Source organism: Arvicanthis niloticus, chromosome 5, assembly GCF_011762505.2.
Source record: "Arvicanthis niloticus isolate mArvNil1 chromosome 5, mArvNil1.pat.X, whole genome shotgun sequence".
Classification (NCBI taxonomy): Eukaryota; Metazoa; Chordata; class Mammalia; order Rodentia; family Muridae; genus Arvicanthis; species Arvicanthis niloticus.
In genome coordinates, this window is record NC_047662.1 from 91,708,136 (window position 1) to 91,734,795 (window position 26,660).

A 26,660-nucleotide genomic window follows, 5' to 3' on the forward strand; every position below is an offset into this window, starting at 1 on the left:
ATTAAATGGATATTAAGAAGGAAAAGATGAAGTTAAGGAAAGTAGTGTTTCATGCAGCTGTGGTGAAATTCTGGAGAGCAGTTGGTCAGTGACTGAAGGTTGGCAAACAGTGGCGTAGGAGAGACTTGAGGCTGTGTCAAAACTGATTTGGCAACACACTTAGGTTCCTGCTCTCATGAACTGCGATCTTTGGTGAACTCTTGATTCCTCCTGGCCCTCTGCTTATCAGAAATTTGGACACAAACTTCCTTGTGGGTCATTAAGCATTCGGTGAGGTGCTTCCTATGGGGTTCCAGCAATGAGCGTGAGCACGTGGGTGACACACAGTAAGTCAGAAATACTCACTCCCCTCATGTTCCACGGTGTTCTGCCTTTGACAATTTGTTCACTGTTTTTCTGGGCCTTAAGTTTCATTGTCTAACTTTTGAGATCCGGTTAAACGACTCGATGATGCTTCATCTTAGAGTCTGGCTTGGTCCTTGGGTGGGGACACCTGTGAGGCAGTGGTGGTTTGTGTTACCCACCAGGCCGAAGCCTCTTTAGGGCATGGAGAGGCCATGATGGTGATTGTGCTTTGCACAGCAACGTGATCGCACTGCATGGAAACCCTGAGAACATCTTTCGAGAATTTAGTGAAAGCAAGTCTCATGCCTGCCCTTTCTCCTCACGTAGTATTGTCAAGTCAAGTGAAAGTGCTCTGGACAGCAGCAGAGTAAGTGCGGGCAACCATAGAGCCACTTCCCTTGTGTAAACCAGGTTCCCAAAGGCTCCAGATTCACACTCATTTCCCAGACTTCGCAAATTTCACAAAATGTCACAAAATTTACCTCCCACAGTTTCACTGGATATGCTAATCTGAGTTCACAGGAATAACATGTACTTCAGAGGTCCATGCTCACTCTCATGGAGCGCTTTGAGGGCCCCCGAGCGGGGCTTAAGAATGTGTTTACTCACAGATATGTATTTTTAAAATCTGAAAAGGTTAGGTTCTTTTTTAAAACAATTGTTCTTAAAGACAGCAAGCACTGCATGAGTTCCAGGCACTAGGGCTGGGGAGGATGCCCCTGTCCATTAGGGAGGGCCATCCCCCCCAAAGCCACCTCTCTGTCCCTGTTCTTTGGCTTACCACATCTACTTCTCTGGGCCCTGGTCTTGGAGACTGTGGCATTTTCCCCTGGGCTGGGCGAGGAGGAGCCTCAAAGCAGTCCTTCCTAGTGGCTTGTCACCCACGGTCAGAGAACATGGTGGCTGGCCTGTTGCTGTTGGCCGTGCTCCCCACTGCTTGCTCCCTGCCAGCTACTTAAGATGCTCTGCTTAGTGATAAGCAGTGACCAGCTCAGCTCATGGCTGCTTCCTGCTGAGCTTGTCTGCTCAGGGATCTACCTTCTCCTCGCAGTGTCTGCTCCTTGTCCCATTCACCATGGATGCAACTTAGTGTGTCTTCAGGGCTCCCTACTGGGCATGAAGTTGGAAAGTGCTTATCTATGCTGGGACTGAGGATTCTGGCCTTCGCAGGGTAGAGCATCCTCACAGTCTAAGACATTCTCTCTCTCTGTCTCTCTGTCTCTCTGTCTCTCTGTCTCTCTGTCTCTCTCTCTCTCTCTCTCTCTCTCTCTCTCTCTCTCTCTCTCTCTCTCTCTGTCTCTCTGTCTCTCTCACACACACACCACTTCTTAACAGTTAGCTAAGCCCTTGTCTAGTGAGTCCTCCAGGGGCTCCTGTAGGCTCACATTACTTACGCTGATCTAGGGACAATCCCTCTGTTTGGTTGGTGTGGGTCCTGTAGAAGTTCTGCATTCTTTACAGCTATGACATGACCCAAGCGGTGTGGCGAGGGCTATCAGTTCTGTGGTGTGGCTGGATGCCAGATAGCTCATCTCTTGTGTGCATGGGACTCGGCTAAGATCCTAGCTCTTAGGTCTTTGCTCTCTAGGTGTCTGGCTCTGTCCCAAAGTGACAGCCACACTGATACACTTTATGTTCAGAAGTCCAGAAGGTACATTGGGGGCTGCAGAAGACTGTTTTCTGGTCCTTTGTGTTTGGGTAAGGAAAGGCAGCTGGGGCGGCTGAGGCATGGCCTCAAAGCTGTACCTGCCCATGGGAGTGACCATAAGAGCTGTGCTCTTTCAAGTCGGGCACTGTCCACCCAACATGCTTGTCTGCTGCAGCCTATGTCCTCTTCCTCTTCCATCAGTGCAGACTGTGGTGACAATTCACAGCCCCTCCTCCTGCCCCATCTCTGGTTCAGGGGCTTTACAGATACTTTTTCTCCAGGGTGCAGAAGCCCTGAAGCTCCTGAAAACTTTTCCGAGAAAGAACCAGGGCGAATCTTGGGCACTGGACTGGATATGTCCCCAGGTTGTTGAGGTTGAGACTGGAGGAGATCCAGGGCAGTGTTGTACATGCTGAGTTACATCTGCTTGTCTCTGTCTCTTTAGCTAGGTGTCATGTTGAGGCAATGGCGTATCTACCATTTTCAGGTATTCAAAATACAAAGCTTGTTTGGTCTTTCCATTGTGGCTTGGACCCAGGTATCTGTGCATTTCCACCTGCAAGCCATGTGGGTTTTTCAATTAGGGAAAACGGCCATGCCATTTTCCCTGTCTGTTGATACTGACAACTCCTGATAAGGATCTTTGATTCTGCATTAATCCTTGAAAGTCACAAAGACATTAGCTCTAAGAGGCAGGGTGGTTGTGGTGATAGGTCAAGGAAGCTGGCTGAGGCAGGGATTTGAGGACAAGCATTGATGAACAATGAACAACTTTTAAATATCCCCTGAACTGGACAGTCACCAAAGCTGGGTTCAAGTCCTGCTTCTGTGGTCGATCAGCTGTACCCATGCCTAACTATGTAACACTCCTGTGCATCAGTTTCTTCAAGATGGGATAATACTAGCACCTCCTTAGGGATGGGACAGCAACAAAATGAGCCAATAGGAACAAGGCCTTCCCATACCGACCTGATACACAGTAAGTGTCAGATCTCTTCTTTGGCTCACTGTGTTTGCAGTTATGGGAGGCAGGCCATTTCTCTTGGTGCACATGAAATTCAGAGAGGCTAAGTACCTTGCCTGAGAAACCACAGTTGGTCACAGATGGCAAGACTGGAATTTCAGTCTTTCATACTTTGTCGCTGTTACATCCTAGAGAGAGCTGCCCTGGACACTTATGAGGTCCCTACACACATACAGACAGGCAGGGATGAAGAAGGATAAGAGAGCTTCTGCCAGGTTTCCTTCCCTTCTAGGCTTCACGTCCAAGCTCCTTATGTAACAGGCACAGGGGACTTTTTCCCCAGGTCTGTCTCTAAAGACCATCTTGTGACTCATAGCCTCTTCTCCTTTTTTGCTTGAAGTTCCGCTTTTTTTTATTTCATCAGGGCAGTTGCTCAAGTTGGGTTTACAGCCCCAAATGTCTGCTCTTCTGTCCTCATACCTGACACCCATGTGTGTGTCATCTTATTGTGTGAGCTGATGACGCACGGTCAGCATGTCATCAAAATTGAAAGCCTGTAAAATCTTAGGGTGATTGTGATTCATGTCCTACGTGTGCTTGTCAAAAGAGTTGACTTGAGGCTTTAGAGTTTCATAGTTTGAAACCTTTCTACCTCCGTGAGCATTTCCCCAGACCTGTCAAAGCCAGGCTGGGCCCCAGAGCCCATGCTGTTGGTTGCCATCTGGGACAGAGGCCTGGCTCCAGCTAAGCAGTCATCAGGGGATTCAGAGCTCCAGTGCACTACTGAAATATTGCTTGAGCTAAAATCAAACCAAAGGTCAACTTTGCCCAGACAAGCATAGAAAACACAATTGCATTCAATTACAGAAAGCCATGTTATCCCACAATATCAAGCCGCTTTTTCAAAAGCTTGACTTGTGACCATCAGACAACAGTGTCACATGTCTCCTGCCTTTCCTGTATGAGATTTGTTTACCCTGTGGGTGATAGAGAGCAGCTTGGGCATAGAGTTTGGTTCTCCCTGAAAGCTTTCTGCGTCTGGCCCGCCCTCCTCGGTTGCACAGAAGTACTAAAAGGCAGTGTTCAATTGACTCTGTCTACAGCTGAGGTTGGACAGGGTAGCAATGACATTTTGCATTAAAAGATTCTCCTTGCCCATAGTATATACTCACTGTACATTGTTTCATGTCATATAAGGATGTGCTCACATAGGTATGCTTTGTATGTTTGGTCTCGTATCATATAAGGGTGTATACATATAAACAGGTATTGTATGTTTGTCCTATGTTATATAAGGGTACATTCATAGGTATACATTGTATGTTTTGTCCCATGCCACAAAGGATATACTCAACATAGGTATGTATGCATTGTATGTTTGGTCCGTGTCATATGTATGTTCTACATGTTGAAAATGATCCTCTTCTTTAGCTCAGACCTTCTCTGACATCACTCCTTCTGTTTTCCTAGACAATTTGCTTCTCCTTTCTTTTCTATGTATTTATGTAAAAACCTAAGACCCACAAGTGAGAGAAAAGTATAGAATATCTGTCTTTCTGAGACTAACTTAATTTGATTAATAGGATTACCTCTGATTATATGTATTTTCTCAAAAGAGCCATAGCTTTGTTCTCTATGGCTGAAAAGTCTTCCACCTCTTTCTCTGTTGTTGGATACCGAGGTTGTTTCTTTAACTTCGCTGTTATGAAGAGAGCTTCAGTGAACATTGATGTGCTTGTGTTTCTGAGTAGAACTTTATATCTTTAGTAGACTACTGGGTTTGGCTCTTTGAAGCAGCATTAGCAGATCAGTACTGTTCCCATTTTATTGATGAGAAAACTGAGTCTGAAAGGTTGTATCTGTTGCTCAGGGTTATGGAGTTGTAACTTGGGTCCAGGTCTGTGTGACTCGAAGTTCCACCACACCATGTGCCCACGGTGCCTCACTTCAGTGTGGGGCAGCATGGTTGACATCACCAGCTTTTGATTTTAGAGAGTAACACAATTCACTTAGCTGCTAATGGAGTGGAAAGAACTAGAGTTTTGAAATCAAAGTTGTTGGGTTTACATTTTGCATCAGGTTTGTTTTGTGACCTTGAGCCAGCTACTCCCTTCTGATCTCTTTCCTGCTTTGGAAAAATGAGGATAACAGCAATACCTTTCTTGGAAGCTGGTTTTAGAGATTCTGGAAATTGATCCATGTAATGTATCTGAGGCCTTGTAAATACGAGCCCTGTTTCCTGCCTCAAAGTGCCACCACATCCTGCTAAGTTTATTAAGTTTAGACATTAGAAGAAATAAGGCGATATGCACAGGATGCGTGCCGAGAGTTCTCCCTAAACCTGCCTGGAAAGAGTCCACCTCAGTCCCTCACTTGTATGTTCGTCTTCCTTTCCTTCTCTTGTTCTGTGGTTGTCTCTCTCTGTCTTTCTCTGTGTGTCTGTGTCTCTGTCTCTGTGTGTCTGTGTGTCTGTCTGTGTGTCTGTCTGTGTCTCCCTGTCTCTGTCAGCCTCCCCCACCCCTCCCTCCCTCTCTCCCTCCCTCCCTCTCTCTCTCTCTGTCTCTCTCTCTCTCTCTCCCTCCCTCCCTCCCTCCCTCTCTCTCTCTCTCTCTCTCCCTCTCCCTCTCTCTCTTTCTCTTCCCCTCCCTCCCTCCCAGAAGTTGATGTCAGGAGTATACTCACCTGTTTGGCTAACTTAGCTACCCAGCATGCTCTAAGGATCCCGTGTCCCGTGTCCGCCCCCTCCCCTCAATACCCCCTGAGCTGCTTCAGGAACACCTGGGTTTTTCAAGTTCCCAGGAACTCATTCTAGTCCTTTATCCTGTTGTGTCTGGTCTCAATCGGTTAGAGACAAAGTCATAGCTTAGAACTGGGTGGCCTAAACTCTGCCCTCCCCCAGGCCTCATGTCTGCCACCTTCTCTGAGATTCAGTTTTTCCTATTTTTGACTTTTCATTCTTTTCTCCTTCCACCTTCCCAGCATCCTTTCTGGGCTTTGCATCCCTCTGGTATTCACAAAAGGTTCTCTACAAAGTATGGGGGTTTGTTTGTTTGTTTACCAGCTTTCTTCTTGTTTTCCCTCCTAAAAAGCAGCTTCTCCCACTTCCTTTTTGTTCTGTTCGGAAGACCTGCTCATTTGTTTAATCCATTCTAACTTCCATAAGAAAATACCCAAAACTCAGTCATTTTACCCGATAGAAGTTGTTTTAAGCTCAGAGTGTAGCAACATTGATATCTGCTGTGGGCTACCCTCTCCTGGAGGGGAAGAACTTTTGACTGTAACTTGGCGGAAGAGACAGAAGAATAAGCCCACCCCTCAAGGTCTTAAAAATTTTTTTATATTGTTTATTTTTATGTGTATACATGTTTGCTTGTATCTATGTATATGCACCGTGTGTGTCTCTTCAGTCTTTCTAAAAAGTGCTTCCATAAAAATCATAAGCCCATCTGGGAGGACCTGCTCTGTTGACTGATTTCCCTCAGGGGTCTCTCATTTCCCAGCATTCTCATCCTGTCAGTCATTTACTGCCTTAGAGCACGAATCTGGGGAAAGGTGTTTCCTTCCTGCTCTGATCTCAATTGTGAGTGACTCTCGAATAGCAGCCAGGGCTGCTCTGTTCGTGCTGGATGCCCATCTCCTCTTCGATGCCAAGGGCTGGATGATGCCAAACCATGCCCCCTTTGTCCCTGCCTTTGGGAAGCACTGACTAGGTTGTTCCCTTTCCACCTTAGCACTGGTATTGTGGTATAGTAGACGTTTAACTAATGCACCAAACATTTAAACAACACACGGTGTCTAAAGTTGTACAATGCCTGTTGGTCCCAAGACAAGGTTTCAGCAGCGCTACTGTTTGCCCCAAATGGTTCAGGGTGTATAGCCATGAATAGTCAGGACTCTGGGAAACTTCACATAATTGCCATGACAATTTTGTCAGCACGTATTTTTGAATGTATTTAGTCTCTGATGTGTATTTTCTTGTGCATTGTGTGTGAGTCAATGCTTGGTGTTATTAGTGCTTTCTTAACCCAGAAGCTCAGAGGGCCTGAAAAGTGACTTCCAAAGTCCACAGAACCAGAAAATTCTGGAATTAAAATATGACACAGGTTTATTAGACTCCAAAGCTAAGCTTCTTCTGAAGTTTCTTTAGAATTGTTCAGCAAGCCTTCACTGAACAATTGAAGAGAAATTTTTCACTGAACAAGAGAGAGAAATTTTTCCAGGGCCCTACGACCAATAGGGAGATCTCAAGGAATGTGTGCCCACAGTCTGGCCCACCCTTCATCCACACTAACCGTTACCTCAGAGCATAGCGACCCAGCTGCTCTTCCTTCTCTCCAGAGCACCCCACACAGTCTTCTGGAGACATCTCACCCCTGAAGAAAGGACAGCCCTAGCATCACAACCTGAACCAAAGCAACAGATACCCCAAAGCTGGGCATGATGGTGTGTTTATAACCTGGGAGGTGGAAGTAGGAGAATGATGAGTTCGAAGCCAGGTTTAACTACTTGAGACTCAGAAAGGAACTAAGTAACCAACCAATTAATAAACAGGTGTGATTATTTCCAGCCCCTTTGTAGCTGAAAATATTCCAAAGTCTTGTTTATAAGACTAGTCAAATAGGGTAAATAAAACCACAAGACTGTCAACCAGCCCTTCCATCCTACCCCCACCCCCCATCACCAAACCTTTGCCTATTTGGCTGACCCAGGGCTAGGAGACTTCTACCCAACCTCTAACCCACCCCCTGGCCACCCAGGGGGTCCATTTAAGAAGGGTATGCAGGCCAGGGATGCTGGCAAGGCTTCTTTCTCTACTGCTTTTCCCCATTTGTCTCCTCCACCCACTTCTCAAGCTGTTCATGGCTGGGGTTCCTTTTGCGTAGAACACAAGACTGCAGAGAACTTGAAACCTAAGCTGGGCCTTGGAGAGGGCACTGACCAAGAGTAACCCCAGTGGCTGCTGCCAGGGCTTTCCTCCTCTGCCTTCTGTTGTTTCCCCGCCCTCCTCCTCCTCCTCCTCCTCCTCCTCCTCCTCCTCCTCCTCCTCCTCCTCCTCCTCCTCCTCCTCCTCTTCCTCCTCTTCCTCCTCTTCCTCCTCCTCCTCCTCCTCTTCCTCCTCCTCCTCCTCTTCCTCCTCCTCCTCCCCCTCCTCTCCCTCTTCCCTCTCTTCCCCCTTCTCCTTCCCCTCCTCTCCCCACTCCTCTGCTCCTGGGTTCCAGCAGGTAGGTGGGAGAGAAAGCAGGGAACACTTCCTTGGCCAGGAAGACCCCTCCAGAGTTAAGGCTTCTCTTTAACCTCTATCTGCCTGTCCTGTGTTTCCTTAGTTTGGCTGTAGAGGCCTGACCCAGATGAAAAGCAAGAAATGCAGGATTGTGTCTCACTCTGTCCCAGCCCACAGATGCATCTCATCTGTTTGCTCTTTTTTTTTCAGACGCCAGCTTTTTATTTTGTTTTCCTTCTCTCTTCTCCTTTGCCCCATTCACTGTGCCCAAAGCTCCAGGGACACGGCAGGCGGCAGGCGGCTGGTTGCCTCTCAGGCAAATCAGGAAGCTGGGTTGGGCAGATCAGATACTTTGGTTCAGCAATGAGAGAACTCCTTTGGCCTTTTTGGTGAATACAACTTTCTGTTTTCTCTGATGTTCACATTCTAACTGACCACACCTTCTCTTGCAAATACTCCCGGCTAATCAATCAGCTCTTGATTTTTAACGAGCATATGTGTGCGTGCGTGCCTGCGTGCGTGTACATTTTAGGGGGCAGACATCAGGATTGAATTTAGGGTCTCTCACTGAACATGGAGCTCACTGATTTGGATTCACCTACTGGCCAGCAAGCCTTGAATATCCGCCTTTGTTCACCTCCCCAGCAATGCAGCCGTGTTCCAGGGCTCACGACTTCTGACATTGATGTTGGGGATGGGAACTCAGCTCCTTTGCTCTTGCCCAGTGTTCTATTGAGTGAGCCATCTTCCTAGCTCCACTCTCTTGTTCACATTCTTAATCATTGCTTTCTGCATCAACTTATGGATGTTACCTTTTCCATTTTCTTTTTAAAACATTATTACACTTTATTTTGTATAGGTATGAGGTGGGGGTGGCATGTGAAGGGACAGAAGAACTTGTGGAAGTCATCCCACGTGGGTCTCGTGGACTGAGATTGGGGTGCCAGGTTTGATGGCAGGTGCTGTCCTTTCTCAATAAGCCTTCTTGTTGACCCTAACTCCATTTGATGTCTAAGACACTGAGGCCAAGAGAGAACAAAGAAAGGGACCAAGTGAGGTTCATATCACATCGATAGGAAATGTTTGAGTTCAGCCTTTCTGATAAGAGTCTCTGGTGCTGGATCAGTTGGATCTTGTGTTTTTCTCAGAAACACAGAAAAGAATTTTTCAGAGAACATTTTCCCCCAACCACACATTCCATAGATAATACAAACCAGGTCCACGTCAACTCATTTGGTTAGGGTTAACTGAATGACTGTCTTTCCCATGAAGCATTCTTTGTCTTGCCTAGAATGTCTTGTCTGTTACTGGTCATCTACCTGTGTCTGTTCTCAAAGTTGCCATATGATATCCTTTTGTTGATTCTCTATAAAATGTTAGGTTTATTTATATTTTCCTTTTCTCTGTGTCTCCATATTCCTTTCTCACCTCTCTCCTTTCCTTTTTGCAGTACTGGGGATTGAACCCAGGGCTTCTATATGTTAGAAAAATACTCTACCCCGAGCCCGAGCTATATTCCCACCTGTTTCCCCACCCCCCCCCTTTTTTTTTTTTTTTTTTTTTTTTTGTGAAACAAAAAGTTGTTAAGTTGCTGCAGCTCGATTTGTACTGGAATCCCCCTGCCCTAGAGCCCCAGGTAGCTGGAATATAACAAACCTGTGCTATTAGGCCTGGGTTTTATTAATTTTTTCATGAAGTTCTGAACAGGCACTTGAGTGAGCCTTGACCTTGCCTTCACCTTGTAGCAGGTAGAAAAATAAGAGGAAAAATAGTCTTATCTCACCTAGGCAACTCCATAATACACACATGAATATGTGTGCACATGTATGGGCATACACAGACACATCTTATCGGACCGTGAATTTGGCATCTCAGTGTTCTTAGCAACATCGTCTCTCCCTTTTTATCTATTTTGAACACAGCAGCTCAACCAATGAGAGAAGCTGTCCCCGAGCAGGATCAGATTAAAAGTTCTGTATGGAGTGTGTAACTCAGCACAGGAATTCCCCTGGCTGTCATGTACATTTCTCACCTAAGGCCCACTGCCAGTCTAGAAAGGTAGATGTTCTTGTCATTTCTGTTTGGTTTGTGTGTTTACTTATTTACTTATTTATTTATTCTTTCTGATACTGGGAATGGAACTCAGAGCTTCATGCCTGCTGGGTAAGTGCTCGAACCACTGAGACACACCCATAGCCCTTTTCTTACTAGATTATCCAGGCTTGCCTTGAACTCGTATTGTGGACCAGGACTTTGTGATCCTCCTGTTTCAGCCTCCCGAATAGGTGGGATTACAAGTGTAGACCACTCCATCAAGCTCTGTGTCATCATTTAATTAACTCAGCTTCCCTCTGCTTTATTCCCCCTATGCTTCCAGCTGGTGTTTACCTGATGCTTCTCTTCACTTGGGCTGATAAAAACCAAATAGGTTTAGGGACACCATTGCCATCTTGACCCTGTCTGTTTCACATTCATGTCCTGATGGGTCTTTCCCCTTCCTACTTCCAGATGAATTTACCTCTTCAAAATTGATCATTTCTCAGGTTACATCAGCTCATTTTACATTCATGCATTTGTATCCTTCCATCTATCTTTTCATCCATCTACATGTTCATCCATCCATCCATCCATCTATCCATCTGTCCATCTGTCCATCTTTCTGTCTTCCCGTCCATCTGTCCATCCATCCATCCATCCATCCATCCATCTACATGTCCATCCATCCATCCATCCATCCATCCATCCATCCATCCATCCTTCCATCTGTCTGTCCATCCATTCATCTTTCTGTCTTCCCGTCTATCTGTCCATCCATCCATCCATCCATCCATTCATCCATCCATCCATCTTTCCATCTACCCATTCATCTGTTCATCTGTCTATCCATCCATCCATCCATCCATCCATCCATCCATCCATCCATCCATCCAGTATCTTCACCCAAGATTAATAGCTGTTTCAGTCATCTGGCTTGGTTCATACTTGGTACTCTCCTACACAGCTAGCTTCATACTGAAGACAGAGACCATCCAGGACAAAACCACTGTGGTCTGTCTTCATATCACTTCTTTTTTCTCTTCCCCCTTTCCCCTCCTATACCCCAAATCTAAGGTTTTGTGGAATTTATCCTATATCTCATGGGTATATGTTGAGAATTTACTGTGTCTATAGCCCCATAAGTACAGGATTTCTGGGTGCCTTCTATCATGAGAGGGGTTGTCTTCACTCCACTAAATACTAGGTGTGGTTGATTTGTAGTCTGTTTTTGGAACTGTAGCCTGATTTCCCTTATAATGTTCTTGCAGATAAATTTTATCCTCTTCTAACTGTTTCTGTCTTCCTCTGGCTTTCTTAACCTTTTTCGAATTCTTTTTTTCTGTTTTAATTCCCAAAACGCAGTTCCTGTCTCCAGCAGTTCTGGTTCATTGTTCTGGGGTGTGGCCTGGGTTTTGGGATTTTTTAAAAAACTCCTACATGGGCCTGGCAGCATCCAAGGTTGAGAGCCATCATACCACACAATTTTGCCTTCCTGTGTATGTATGAGTTGCAGCTGTTAGTGGTGATAGGAGAGCAGAAGATAATGTGTGTGTGTGTGTATATATATATATGTATATATACATATATATGTATATATGTGTATATATGTGTATATATATATATATATATATATATATATATATATATATATCCAGACTGTAAGTTGTTTGTAGCCAAGGATCTTTAGCCTTCCCTGCATCGTCCCCACCCAGCATCTGCCACACTATGCTCATGCACTGCCAAGGGCTGTTGCCTGTTCAACCAGCTTCTTTGGTTTCTGTGTCTCCTCCAGGGGATAGGCAGTTGGCGTTTGATCACATCCAGCTGTTTTTATCTGCAGCGTCTGTTGACATAACAGAAGCATCGAATAAACATGCTAAGTACATTTGCTGGCCTCCAGAGTGTTGCTGGTTGACCTAGGTCCATTCAGAGTTCAGTCTGTGTCAACCTCCCACACTCGTGCTGCCCTTAAGGAAGGAGCTGTTCTGAAGTGTGTACTGCAATGACTTTGCTTAGGAGGAATTTGTGTTCAACTGTTGATCCAAGTGTTAGGTCATTGATTTATTCTGTTCTGTCAAGGGTTCACAGAGATCTCTTTTGACTCTCATTTTATAGGTAAGGCCATGGACGTTTAAAATGGTCAAATAAACTTGAAAATACATGGATACAGAGCTCAGGATTTGGATTCTCAGTATGGTGGTGGTGTGTGTGTGTGTGTATGTGTGTGTATTTGTATGTGTGTGTATAGATATACACATTTTACAAGGCATTGCATATGCTAAAAAAGTACTCTATTGAATGACCTATATTCCCCAGCTCTCCTTTTGATTATATATGTGTGTGTGTGTGTATATATATATATATATATATATATATATGTATATACATATATATATGTATATATGTACATATATATCATATGTCATATATATCATACACACATATATGTGTATATATGCATATATACATATATACATAACTTATTTATAAGCATGCCTGCCTTTTCACCTTAAGCCTCAACTGAAGCCCTCTGCCTGCCTTCCTTCCTTCTCCCCACCCCCCACCATGAGAATGCTGGGATGTTCTAGATGTTTTTGTCTTTGAGAAGATACTTCTAGAATTCAGGGTTCTTATTTACTCCTGGGCTATAGTCTAGGGATGGATGATCTTGACGTTCTTGGCCTCTTCCTGTATCTACTAACCTAAAAAGATCCTTCTGTGATCCTTCTGGTCATCTCATCTAGCATTATGTCAGGTGTCATTGCCAGAGCAGTAGTTCTGTGCCAGGCTTAGTTCTAGGTATTTGGAACACTAAGATAAAAGACATATTCTGTATTTTTATCAGTAGAGTTTAATGCAGGCTGTATTTTAGTAAAATAACACTTCATAATATGTGGCTCCCAGACCTGCTGCATTGGAAATGTGGAGACTGCTTATTAAAATGAAGACTTGTGGGTGGGCTACCTTAGAACCCCCTGGATTTAATCTGAAGAGATAGACACCCAGAGACCAGTTTTTGTGTGCCTCCTAAGTGAGTCTTAGGTGCTCTGTTGCATGGCAACTGAAGACTTGAGTTCAGTGGCACCAGTATGAGATCTTATACGATGGAAAGACCAGGCAGATGACAGCTTACTGGGTGCTGATTTTAAAGAGGGACATTAATAGGCCTCAGATCAGCTTTGGGATATTATGAGGAACCCTAGGATCAAACTACATAGGCACTGAGGAGAGTCACTTTTTATCTGCTCTGTTCATGATTACTGAAGTTTGCTCAATGCTGAAGCTGCCTGGATCATTCATATGTATTGAGAATCTGCTTGGGCTGTTTTGTCTCCATGAAGGGAGACCCTTTTAGATTCCAGGATAAAGTGTTTCATCGGTGCACACCATAGTCTTGTTTCCAGATGAAGCCCCTCTTTGGGTAATTGATTTGGGTTTGTAAAGTTTGCCCTCTAGTGGTCAGCTGTTTGGTCACAGTTGAGCTGGGTTTTGGTTTGGTTTGGTTTGGTTGTTGTTTGTTTTAATTTCAAAAAAGTAATTCGGATTATTGGAAGTTTAAAGTGGAAAGAGAGAAGAAAGGTAAGATAATCAATAAAATAAGGCAGAGAAATGATGGTGCTTTAGAGTGGCAGGCTCCTACTCAGCATCTGCTCAGAACCCTCTTGCATTGCAGATGATGGGGCCCAAGGCTCAGAAAAGTGCTAAGAAATATTCAAGTGGTACCATCATCTACAGCCTCCAGCCAAGACTAACATTCTGAATTCTGGGCCAGGGCTGTTTCTATTTCATGTCACTGGACGGAAGCCTTTTCTCGGTGTTCTCGGAGAGCTTCTTGTTTCATGGGAATCAGCATGAAAGCCTTTAGCAGTTACTGTATTTAGTCAAGGGGTTGGTTTTCAGACATACATTTACATATTTTTCTCAGTGTTTGGAGGAACTGGGCCTTATAGCTGTGTATCCTATGTTTTGTTCTGAAATCAAGAAGAGACCATGTTGTCTGTTTAAGCACCTGGATGCACTCACAGGTCTCCACTGTGATTCTTGGAAGTGTGGTCCCAGGATGGCAGCCTCAGCACTACCTGGGAGCTTGTTAGAAGTGCAGCTGCCACCGTAGCACAAGCTGCCAGAAGCAGATGCTCCCAGGCTGCTGTCCAGCCGTCTGGTTGAAGCAACCCATCAAGCGATTCTGGACCACAGAAATGTTAGAGAGCCATTGCCTGCCGATCCCTGTGGCTTGTGGAAATAGGGCTCTCAGCATTTTCAGTTCTAGCTATGTGAGGGAGCACTGAGGAATCAGGAGCAGCAGGGCTCATGTCACAAACCTCAGGTAGGATGGATGAGATCATTTAAAAGGGTTGGGTTTTCAATTAGAACCAAGGAAAGACCATGTGTGTAATAACACCACTGTGCTGTTGGACTGTGGGAGCCCATACCGAGCGTGGCTCAACATGTCATCAGAAAGCAATCTTTTCATGTCTTTCCCAGTGAGACAGAGCTTCTGAAACTCACTTCTTGGTGTATGTAAGCCAGAAGCCTGTGGTCACCTACCCATTTAAAATGAAGCAATCAATATTCTATTCTCCACCTGCCCCGTAGAGATTGAGTCTTTTCTTTTTATTCTTTTTTTTGAGTTATTAACTGTAAACAAAACACAATTTTCCAATAGATTTGAAGCTCCAGGATTTCCTGGTGGACAATGAAACGTTCTCTGGATTCCTACAGCACAATTTGTCCCTTCCAAGGCCTACTGTGGACAGCCTGCTGCGGGCGGATGTCGGTCTCCAGAAGGTAAGCTACTACCTTCAGCTGAATCAGTGGGGCCTCACTATTACCCTGTTGATGATCCTGCAAAGAAAGAAACAAACCTCTGCCTTTGAAAAAGCTGTGAAGGAGATAGATGGTCAGACCTCAGATGGATAGTTTAACCTCAGAAGTATAGTTTCATCTCATTTAACTCATGGCTCTGGTTGCCATAGACAAACCCTACAGTGAGTGGGATGTGTCACCCAGCATCAGGGCCAGTGTGCTGAAAGGAAGTTCATTTCTGTGTCTGTCCTTTGGCATTGTAATGGCCAAAGGTCATTCCTCCTTCCTCCTAAAGGGGTTGTGTTTTATGTTAAGGTGAATTAAGCTCTTTTATTTTTTTATGAAATTATGAAATAAGAGCGAGAGATATAGATTCTTAAACTGGAATCTATCACAAAAGATTAAACAAACAACTGCTGCTTTTTAAAGATGGGGAAGCTGCATAAAGAGACTTTTGTTCAAGTTTTTAGTGTAATATTAGTGTTTGCATAGGCTTTGCATCTTAAGGTCCTAGAGAACTTTTCTGGCATCCTTTATTCTTATACCACTCTTGGGCAGAGTGCATGGCTATACATTTTTCCCCCCAAAGCTTTTTCTTTATTCTCTGGCAGAAAGGAGAATTGACCCCACACACTGGCTTTTGGCTCTCTATACTGGCTTGACTTTACAGTAAGCAGAAGTAGTAGGCGGGCTTATGCTTGAAGTGATCTTTGCTTCACATGGCTGAGAATTTTTAAAGTTAGAAAAAAAAATGTGCTTACTGCATGCTCTTATGAAACTGGGAAACTATGCCTTGTGTTTACCAATTGTGTGGCTGGGAAGTGGGCCAGAGGCAGCAGACTTTTGAAATCATTGCGTTTAGCTTAATTTCCATTGCCCCCTGCCAATTTCATATCTGTTTCATGCCATCGGTTTAAACTGAGAGGCATCCTGGGAAGGTCTTTGCATGGTAATTAGAGTTTCAGTGTTGACGGGCTCTTCTTCACAGCATGGTAACAAGGACTTAAGGCAGGAATAAGCCTGGAGTGTACTTGAGTATCTGGCAGTCGGTGACAATTGAGTGGACAACACGGCAGGGCAGATTCTTTTCAGAGTTTATGAAACTGCATGAGTGTTGAGAGGCTTTGGGTTCATCCCTTTGCATTGCTCTACAGGGCTGCTCTGTGACCAGAATGTACTGCACTCGGTTAAGCTGACAGAGGGGTTGGTAATATTGTAATAATCTATTCATTCAACAAATACTGTTCTAGTGCTACAGATGCAAGCATGAGCCTCATAAACAAAGGCAGCCCCATATTATTACAGAGATTTCTCTCTGCTGGACAGTGAGGCTCAGGTATGAAAATGTATTGTTTATGTAAACCTAGGAAGGATAGCTAGGTAGGAGTGTATGGCCAAGAAGAGGTTTCCTGGTGGGTTTGCTATGAAGAGCAGGTCAGGATGACTTAGAAGTGCCTTACAGATGAGTTGGTAGAGACCTGCTTTTCCATATTCTTCTTGGGGTCAAGTAAAACAAAACAGTCGCAATTCTGAAGCTCCTTAAACATAGCTCTATGCATTTGTCAAGAGTCTATGCCTACAGATTCATGGTATAACTGTTTTCATGAAGCAGCCCAATTTCAGTGTCTGATGTCACACATTCCAGAATAGTTAGGATAACCTTCCTCTAATGGTTCCAGGGGTTTAGACTCTGGATTTCCATTAGCTGAGTTCATGTGTTCCAGTCACATTGAGAAAAAGACATGCCTTAAGGATTTTTCTGTGCTAGAGGGATGAGGGAGTGGGATGTATTGACTTAGTATGCAGTGTTGGAACATGGCTGACTGTGTCTGATTCATTCCAAGGTTCTTCCCTTATGGGATGACTGTAATGGTCCTTTTCCTCAGATCTTTCAAGGTGTATTGATGTCACACCCTCCCAAAGGCATCTGGGATCCAGCTTTCCATCCTGGATAATTTTTTTTTCTCGTCTCTGTTTATATCCAACCCTTCCAGGTATTTTTGCAAGGCTACCAGTTGCATTTGGCCAGTCTGTGTAATGGATCAAAGTTAGAAGAAATCATTCAGCTTGGTGATGCGGAAGTTTCTGCCCTTTGTGGTCTACCTAGGGAGAAGCTGGATGCAGCTGAGCGAGTGCTGCGCTCTAACATGGACATCCTGAAGCCAGTCGTGGTGAGTGGGCATGCTCTGTGCATGCACTCCAAGTGCTGATGCTTTTAGAATGTGAAATCTTTTCCTGGACAACGTGTCTTGTTTTTGCAGAAACTTGGGGCTGGCTGGAACTTGGTGATATAATTTAGCCCAGTCATACTCTGGGTGTTCTTTCATATTTCAGTCCTTTTCCCAAGGGTGAGTTGGAGAAGAATGTTCTGGGTGTGGCTGAGTTCGAGCCCAAGGTTTCTGGTGCCAGTTTCAACTAGAGAAGACCCATCTTTCATGGTTTTTTTTAAAAATATATTTCTGAGGAAGAGACTGCTTGAAGAAAGAGTCCCCCCTACCCCATGCCAGATTTAAGAAAAGGTCTTGAAATGATTAATGGGGAGATGGCTACGTATTAGTGTTTTTAAAACCAGTAGAAGAGGAGATTGTGTTAGACAGTAAAACATTGGGTTGGGTAAGACCACATAAAAATAATTAGCTCATACAATGACAGAAATGTATTAGAAAGACATACAAAACATCACAAAACAGACCATAACCAAGGAATGCAAGGGAACCTTGGTGTATTGGTCATCAGGTTTTTTTTTTTTTTAATAGAAATTCTGCAATATAGATCTGTGAGTTTCCTGAGACCTTTGTCAAAATGACTCCAGTAGCATCTGTAGTATCCAGTATTCTGCTTTTCTGTGTACTAGGGAGAGCTGTTGTGTCAATAGGTTCTCTGAAGAGACATGTTCTTCATTGTACCAAGATGATGCTGTAATCATGTCGAACTCTGAGAAGGTGGCTTTTTTTTTTTTTTTTAAACAGGGAACTATGCATTCCTACAGGGTCCTAAGACGGTCAGTTTTTATCAGCATTCCAAGCCTAGATCATGTGGGTTTTAGAAACATCTCAGAGTGGAGTCTCTGAACTGACCATGGAGACGTTCTTGTACATGTCTCAACTCTGCAGCTGTTGTGTGAAGAGTAGGGGGCAGCAAAATGACGAGTTTCTTCTAGATGCTTCTGTGGGGTGCAGGCATACCAGCTTTTATGCCCAGCTTAATGTGTGTTTACTCATAAAGTAGTTAATTCTGTTTTAGGTTTTTAAAACTACCAAGTGCTTGCTTCGGTGGTCTGTGAGTCCATTGGTTATTGCCTTTATCACTGTAATTCAAGTGAGATACATGTTTCCTTATTGGAGATGTTCGAAGTGCTCTGAGCAGCAGCACTGCATATTTGGATAAATATACTTCTGCAGATCTGTGCAGACTGTTGACATCTTGTGAGACACGAAGGGTCAAGGTCATTACAAATGGCATGAAAGGTGTGATATGAAATCATGTTTGGGGGCTGCTTTGCTTCGCTATAAGATAGAGAGATAAACACATCCTTCAAACATAGGAAATATGAATTATTTAAGGAGAGACAGAAATTGATTCTGGTGCCCATTTATTCTATTTCACTTCCATTTACTCTTTGAACACCTGTAGTGTTTTCAGCCCAATAAATCCCTCCTCCCACAGAGAATCTGAACAAGAGGAATCTGAAAAGTATTTAAAGTAGAATGCCACCATGGCCCTCATCATCTGTCCATGATGTCTCATGAGCTGTCCAACAGCTCAGATAATTCTTCCCCTCTGGGAGGGTTTCCAACACCATGGAAATATACCTTCAAACCTGTCAGCTGTGGGACATCATGTCCTGTCGTGGCCTTGTATATTAGTAGGTTCATGAACAAGGGTTAATTAAGATGGCTTCAGTGTACCCCCTGCACGTCTTTTGGGTGTAGATAGAAAGTGAGATTCTGCTTCTGCTGGGAACCCTCTCTCATAAAGTCAAAACACAGGGGCTCTTGAAGAAGATGATACCGACTGATCAGGATTGTGCTTTGTGAAGACGTTTTGGGAGCTGCCTCTGGAATGGCATGTCTTTCAAACAGTCTGTGATGTTACTGGATTAAGCTTTAATTGGAATACTGGGACTGATACTTGACTTTTAACAAGCACACTTTTTCTCTTGCTACTTGGTTGAAATTTTAATTTGTGACGGTCAGTGTGTGTGTTACCTGTGCTCTTAATTGTACCAATGGACAGTTAATTGCTACAAGAACTTTGAGGACAACAGCCAGATGCATGACCCAGTATCATGGGAGAAGACTGTTTGGTTCATATGCCAATTCTGTTCCAAAAGTCATCGTAAGAGACATGTTTTGAAGTATTTCCCCCTTATCTTGTTTCTGTTTTGGGTTTGGACATTTCCCCATTTTTCAGCTAAACATATTGTGACTTTCTCCTGGGTCTCCTCTAGGTGTTCAGGGTAATGGCATTGGGATAACATGGGACAATTATGACAGAGTTAGAAGACCGTGATTTGAGGTCATCAAGATCTGGGTTCAGATATTGGTTCAGCTTTTCATAGATGTCATTGACTTTGAAAAATATCTTAGACTCTACAAGCCTCCGTTTCCTCTTATTTTATATGGAGATAATATAGTTTATCATTTATTATGATTATTTGTTTTAAATATCTCTATGTGGATTTATCAAGAGGTCAGTGCATGCTCAACGAATGGAAGCTGATCATTTAATTGACATAAATAATATAAATTGTATGCTAAAAACAGTTGCTGGTAAGGCAGATGTTTCCTTTTGTAGCTCAGCATTAAGAAAAAGAAGCGGAATAAACAATCCTGGAGAATATATGTCAGTGCATAATGATACTTTTTGGTCCAGATATGGCCATAAACCTCAAACAAAACTCGCCAATCTCCATGGTAACTCACTTGCTGAACAATGCTGTAAGTCAGAATTGTTCTAGGAACCCTGCTTGGTTGGGATTCTCAAAAAGGTGGTTTTCCAGTAAATACAAGGGCAGATTGATTTATGGAACCCTGTCTCTAGGATAAATGTAACAGAGGTCATGGACATGCTGATAATCCCGAGTATTCATAATGTATTGTTAAGATAATAACCCTTACAGGGAGCTTTGGGGCACCTGGCAACAACTTGGGTTATGTCACTGCTCAGCAGGGTGGATTTGGCTGTCCACGTGGGCTAGATGGAACAGGTAATCTTTCTTTCACCTTCTCTGAACTGTTCTTTGGTTTCTTTTCTTTCGCTTCTGCACAGGAGTTTAACATGAAATGCAGTTATGAACTACATGGGTCTTTGCTTTCAGAGGCAATGTTGTGTCTCTCATCCTTTCTACACACTTCTCTGTTGAGCACCTGGACTGGATTAAATCTCTGACCTTTGCCTCTGTCAGCAGGTAGAAAAAGTTCTGTGCTTTTAAGGGCTAGGGTCGTTAGATCTGCTCATCCAGGTCATTCAAGGTGATCTCCTTGTTTTGAGGTCCACATACCAAATTACCTCTACAAAGCATGCTTGCCCCATTGTTAATGTATTCATGGATCCCGGAGATTAGTGTGTGAATATCATTAGTAGTACTTCACCTGCCACAACTACCTTTGAATTGGAGTGTATATTTTATTATTTGTTTGAAATGCTCTCTAAGTGCCCTCAGCTTTTATTGATCTCTCTGCTTTTTTTTTTTTTTCATCCATGCTCTGAGAGTGATTCTGTTGAATAATAAACAGTACCTATCCAGGGTTCTCATGCACAGAGTAAACAGTTGGAAGTGGAGTGTCTCTTTTTGAAACATCCATCCTACAAAATCCAACTACTTACTGGACATCTGCTCTACACATTGTACTTGGTTTAGGTGCTGAAGTTCACTCATGGATAAGGCAGATGAGATGCCCTGTGGAGTTGTAATTCTAATGGGTTCGGAAGACCAACTTTAAAGGCCATCTGTGGATTCTGTTCCCCTGCCTTGTCTGGCCTTAGTGGGAGAGGATGCTGCACCTAGCCCTGCAAAGACTTGATATGCCAGGGTCAGGGGATACCCAGGGGGACCTTCCACCCTCTCAGAGGAGATGGGATGAGGAGATGGGATGAGGAGATGGGATGAGGAGATGGGATGAGGAGATGGGAGGAGGAGATGGGAGGAGGAGATGGGAGGGGGGGCTATGTGAGGGAGGGGCTGGGAGGAAGAGGGGCAGTGATTGAGATGTAAAGTGAATAAATAAATAAATTGAAGGGAAAAAAGGCTGAGGCAGTATATTTAAGGACTTCTTTCCAGGTTTTTGAGGGGAAGTAAGGTTTGCCCTAGATAGATTGGGGTTCTGGTCCTGGCTCACTATTGTCTCAGTAATGTGAGAATGGTATCTGATTCTTGAAGTTGGAGGGCAAGACCACAGATTTATCTCATGTCATCAATACCTTGGATATTGCTCACATGACTGTGCTTGGGTCGTCTTGACCTCTAAGAATACTGTCTGCCTAAAAGGGAGGCTTCTGTTTCTATGGAATGAAGAACTCTCTCCAGATGTCTTGTGATTCAAGCTATGTGTTTTTATCAGGGCAGAACTTGCCTGTGTTTTCTAGAAAACCAGTGACCTAACATCTGGGTTGTCTGCTTTCCAAGGTGCATATGAGTAATGGACAAGTAGAGCTGCCTTATCTTGAAGATCTGGGCTTGTTCTTAACTTCTGTAGACAAAGACTCAGAGGACACATGGGGCTTGATATTATCTTCTGCTTGGTGACCTTTTTCCCATTTGCTTTGTGTGTGTGTGTGCATGTGCACACGTTTGTATGTAGGTGGGTACTTGTGTATATGTGTAGGCATACATATGTGTGCATGGAGGTCACAAATAAATGCTGGGAATCATTCTTTTGTACTTTATTCGGTAAGAAAGGATCTGTCAGTATGACTCATCTCATTAGACAACTTGCTTTGGGGGCCCCTTTGTTTCTCCCTTCCAAAGCTGGGGTTACAGGCAGGCTGCCATGCATACCTGATAGTTGTGTGGGTTCTGGGATCTGAACTCTGGTTCTCATGCCTCCGTCATGAGCACTTTAACCACTGAGCCATCTCCTCTGCCAAGTTTATGATTTTTAAGGGCTCAATACTTCAGCATGTCACGTGTCGACCTTGGCTTATGGCATTTATGTAGGCCTTTTGTAGAGGAGAATTTTTATGTAAGGTTTTTGTAAGGAAGAATTTTTGCTTTTTTCCTCTTTTGCCTGCAAGACTCAAACATTTGTGGAAAGTATTAGATTTCGTGAACTTGGTTTGGCTTTACTGTCCAGCTGTTTGCACGGTGTGCCTTTGTCTCTAAGCAACCGTGGCCCTCACCATTTGGTATTTGATGCAGCAACGTGCTGTGAGGATTTACTCTCAGACTGTGTGCTCACGTGCACAAACTGAGCGATAAACTGGTAAATGTAGTATTTTGTTAACATGACTGCTCAACTCCATTTGCCCAAACACATGTGCCTTAATTACATATTTGCTCTGGAGAAATGCCGTGGTTTTAAAGGTAAAGGCTTGCTTTTTTCCTAAGTTATGCTAATAAGTGTGTTGAACTGTATTTGGAAGCACCATAAACATGGAACATTTTAATGCATGAAAAACATTTAATATAAAATTTAATATTTAACTTGTTATTTTTAATATGTTAATACCTTCTTTAGACATAAGGTCAATCATTCCCTGTTTTAATAAAAATACTAAAATGTTCCTCAAAGGAAAGCTTTGTTGTCATGGAAATATTAGACTGCATTCGGTTGGGCACATTCAGAGTGGGATGGCCATAAATGTCATGGAAATATTAGAGACTGACTGGTTAGGATAATCCTTGTCCATGGTACATAGCTGACTTGTTTTCAGTTTAAAGCTGTTTCTTTTTTTTTTCAAGTTTTATTTTTTATTTTATTTTGTGTGTATGGGTGTTTTGCCTTTATGTCTTCATGTGTACCAAGTGCATGTCTAATCTTAGAGAGGCCAGAAAAGGACATTGGATCCCCTAGGGCTGGAGTTTCACATGGTTGTGAGTTGCCATGTAGGTACTGGGACCCAAATCGTGCATCAAGTCCTCTGAATGAGAAGTGGATGCTCTGAATGATCACTCCAGCCTCCAGCTTAAAGCTTGTTAACCCTTAATCTAGGGCAAAATAAGTGGGGAGTTAGAGCTACATGTGCTTTGGGAAGTCATTTAGGGGAAGGTGGTTTTTGCCGATGTTATGTCAGCATCTTTATAGAGAGTCCAGATCAGCCTTGGTCTTCTGATCCTCACGCTTCAGACCCGAATGTTGGGATTATAGACCACTGCCACAATGCACAACCTTAAAGAGAAGTCAGGCATGTACCAGGGATCATTTTGTATTATGCACTTACAGAGAGGCACACAAAATTTTATTTAGAGGCCTGAACAATGGAGGTTAGCCACATCAAAAGAGAGAATGTTACTAAAAGAAAACCTGGTATGCGCAAGGTCTTGAGGGGAATGGGAAGAGACAGTGATGTTTAGGGGAACAGGATGGACTGGGTATACTGATGGGGGACATTGACAGGAGGAGCAGAGTTGAGATGTGATGCCGGGGAGGTGATCAGAGTCTATCAGAGGCAGACTTGAGAGATTCACGTCAGAGCACTGAACGTCATTGTACCAAGGGCAGCCATGCCAGGTTCCAGGGGTTCATGACTTGAGGAGGAGCATGTAAGACAAAGCACTTCCAGGGATTTGCATAGCTTTTGAGACAGGATTACACTGGCTCATTTCTTCTCTTTGAGATGTGTCTTCCTCCCTTTAAGCTTTTCTTCTGGAAACATCTACTGAGATATGTTAAAAAAAATATGTAAGACCCTACATTGAGTAAAATACCAGCTCAGAAATGAAAGCCAAGCGGATGCCGTTAGCTTGTCGACCTTTAAAATGTTTCAGTCTTTCACAGAATATCTATTAAGCCAGTGAGAAGAGAAGTAATGAAGTTATCTGCTAGACTCTCAGAGGATGGTGACATAACGTTTGTTGTTTGGGGGCTTTTAGGAAATACCGTTCTGATATAATGTACACATGTTACAGAAAATGAGTGGAAGTCTTTGAATAATAAGGCAAGAATGTGTATTCTATGATATTACAGTACTTAGTTATGATCTAAATATATCGGACAATACACGGATTTCTGTTGAGCTAAATACAGAAAGTACAGTCGTTAACTAAGTATTTTTTTTTCCCATCTATACTTCTTTCTTTACCCCATGCAGGAAAGTGCTTTTCTTCCTGTGGACCATAGGGACTTAATTTGAATTCATAGTCAAGAGAATGTTTTCAGTCAGGAGAAAAACAGGAATTCTGAGTGGTGCCTTATTTATTGAGTACCTTAAGTGTATAAGGAGAGTTTTGCGGAGCAGTGTTGTGGCAAGCTCTGCCTTCGCCAAGGAGGTGTGAGCCGGAGGTCACAGTGAGTCGCAGGTGTGGATGGCACTCTGTGTTCAAGTTTCACGCCCTAAGTTATTCCTGAGTTATGATGCTACCAGCAATATCTCTGTATCCTGTAAGATCCCAGCAATATCCAAAGATGTGAGCTGCCTTTAACACCTGATATGCATTCTCTCCTTCTTCACACCCACTTGGGCCCCCCTTCCCCCTTTATCATAGTCGTATTGCATTCAAGAGAAAATTGGAAAACATTTCAAATGTATATATATATTTTTTTAAAAGGCAGAATGACAGAAACAACACCAGTGGGCTGTTGTCGTCACTCAGATTGTAGTCACAGATTAAACCATCGTACATACCATGGCTACCATCTGTGTAGTCCTGTCTATTCCCCAAAGGCAAAGCCTATTCTGGAGTTGCATGTTTTTAAACATTACACTGTTATATGTAAATACCGCCAACAGCAGCACTTGGTATGGGCTTACATGAGTTCACATTGTGTGTTCATGTGTGCTCAGCGGCCCCTGTTCTTTCTCAGGAAGCTCCATGGTTTTTGGAGATTAATCAACATCGATACATGTGTATATGGTATCTGCTAAGTGCTAGCTGGTATCCCATTTTATACTAAAGATGTACAAAATTCCATTATTCTAGTCTTTGACTTAATGTTTTAGGTCATTTGTGGTTTCATTTATACACAGGTTTTACATTTAAAATATACATCCACTTTCTTATTTGTGGTTGCATCCATTTATATTTTGCTTAAAAGTCTTCGTGAGCTCAAGTTCATAAATGTGTTTTCTAATATTCTCTCCAATCTTTTTTAAACTTTCATATTTCTTTCAGCTCTTTAATCTACCAAGAATTTATTTGCAAACAACGAGGTTAGATGGAAAACATGACTATCTGACCCAGGAGTAGTTTTGAATGGCTTATCTTTTGACTGTCACTTAGAAGCATTTCATTCTGCTGATGCCACCAGTACCATCTCTGTATGCTGTAAGATCAAAGCTCCCCCCACCTCCAAATGCAATGAGACCTAGAACAAAAAATATCTCCCTAATCCAAGCTGCAGACTGATGCTGAGTTTGAATTGTGTGCATGTATCTTAACTCTGTTACATCAGTCCGTGCCTTGGACATCAGTTTGTATCAACTGCAGGTCGCCAATATTGTTCAAGTATACTGAACATCTACTTACAAGTTATTTTTAAATTACATCTTACTTGTTTCTGTGTGGCACTCCCGTGCTGTGGCATATATGTAAAGGTCAAAGGTCACTTTGTGGGCATCAGTTCTCTCCGTTCACCATGAAGGTTCTGGTGGTCAGATTCAAGTCGTGGCAGGAGGCACCTTTCTTATCTCACCAGCCCTGACATGAAAATGAGCTTCACGGTGACGCTGACTGCTGTACCATATTACATGTGGATGGTTTAGCCAATATGGGGCTAAAACCCCAATGTCTCACTTAAGCCAACAGACTTAGACTTTTGACTGTTGACAGTCAAGTCATCTGATAAGACATTGCTTATCAAAGCTCCAATATTTGTGGGCAAGGTCACCAGGTCTTTGTGTTTGCATGTAAGACTAGTTACACTCAAGGGTTAAGCAGGCAGGTGCAAGGTTCATACCAATGGTTTTTGAATTGTGGAAAAACAAGGAGAATAAGCTTACTCTAAACTGTCCAAATTAAAAGCCAGAGCGAGGGATAGCCACTACTTACTAAGATGCAAATTTATTCAGATGGAGAAGCCACATAGGACCGCCTGCTCACTCTACTGTTAAGGGTAGACTATTTCAGGCATTTGGTGTCTTGTAGACCTGATTGGCACAGGGCAAGGCACGGAGGCAGGACGGTTGTCTTTCTGAGCACTGGGAGACTACTTTTAGGGAAGGGGAGAAGTGGGAGACGAAAGTGATCTTTTGCTCCTGAAGTTTACTGAGTGACAGATGTTCTGCTCAGAGAACATCATAGATATCTTGCAGTTCAGTGTTCATGAAACTCTGTGATGCATGCAGCACTGCCGCTCTGCAGCAGAATAACTGAGGTTATGGAGGCACAGGGGATCTAGGCTTGGCTTCAAAAAAGAAATGTATCCAACCTACACTTTAGATTTTGAAAATGCATATAAGGTGACTCTGGAAATTTTGTTTTGTCCTCATTTATTTTTTGCTTTATAATCTTGAGTCATAAATTAATTCAAAATTAATAG

At 43.3% G+C, this 26,660-nt stretch overlaps 1 protein-coding gene across 4 annotated transcripts in view; it reads left to right on the forward strand.

The window, feature by feature from the left end:
- The window catches only part of Abca1 (ATP binding cassette subfamily A member 1), a 119,300-nt gene that overhangs the window by 34,741 nt on the left and 57,899 nt on the right, over window positions 1-26,660 (forward strand). For all 4 annotated transcript variants that reach the window (XR_013110673.1, XM_076934966.1, XM_076934965.1 and 1 more), the window contains 2 exons: window positions 14,882-15,003; window positions 17,016-17,192. Coding sequence is in view for 3 of the 4 variants with exons in the window: in XM_076934966.1 (XP_076791081.1) it covers window positions 14,882-15,003; window positions 17,016-17,192 (299 nt within the window). In the remaining variant the exon portion in view is untranslated. The remainder of the gene's footprint in view (window positions 1-14,881; window positions 15,004-17,015; window positions 17,193-26,660) is intronic.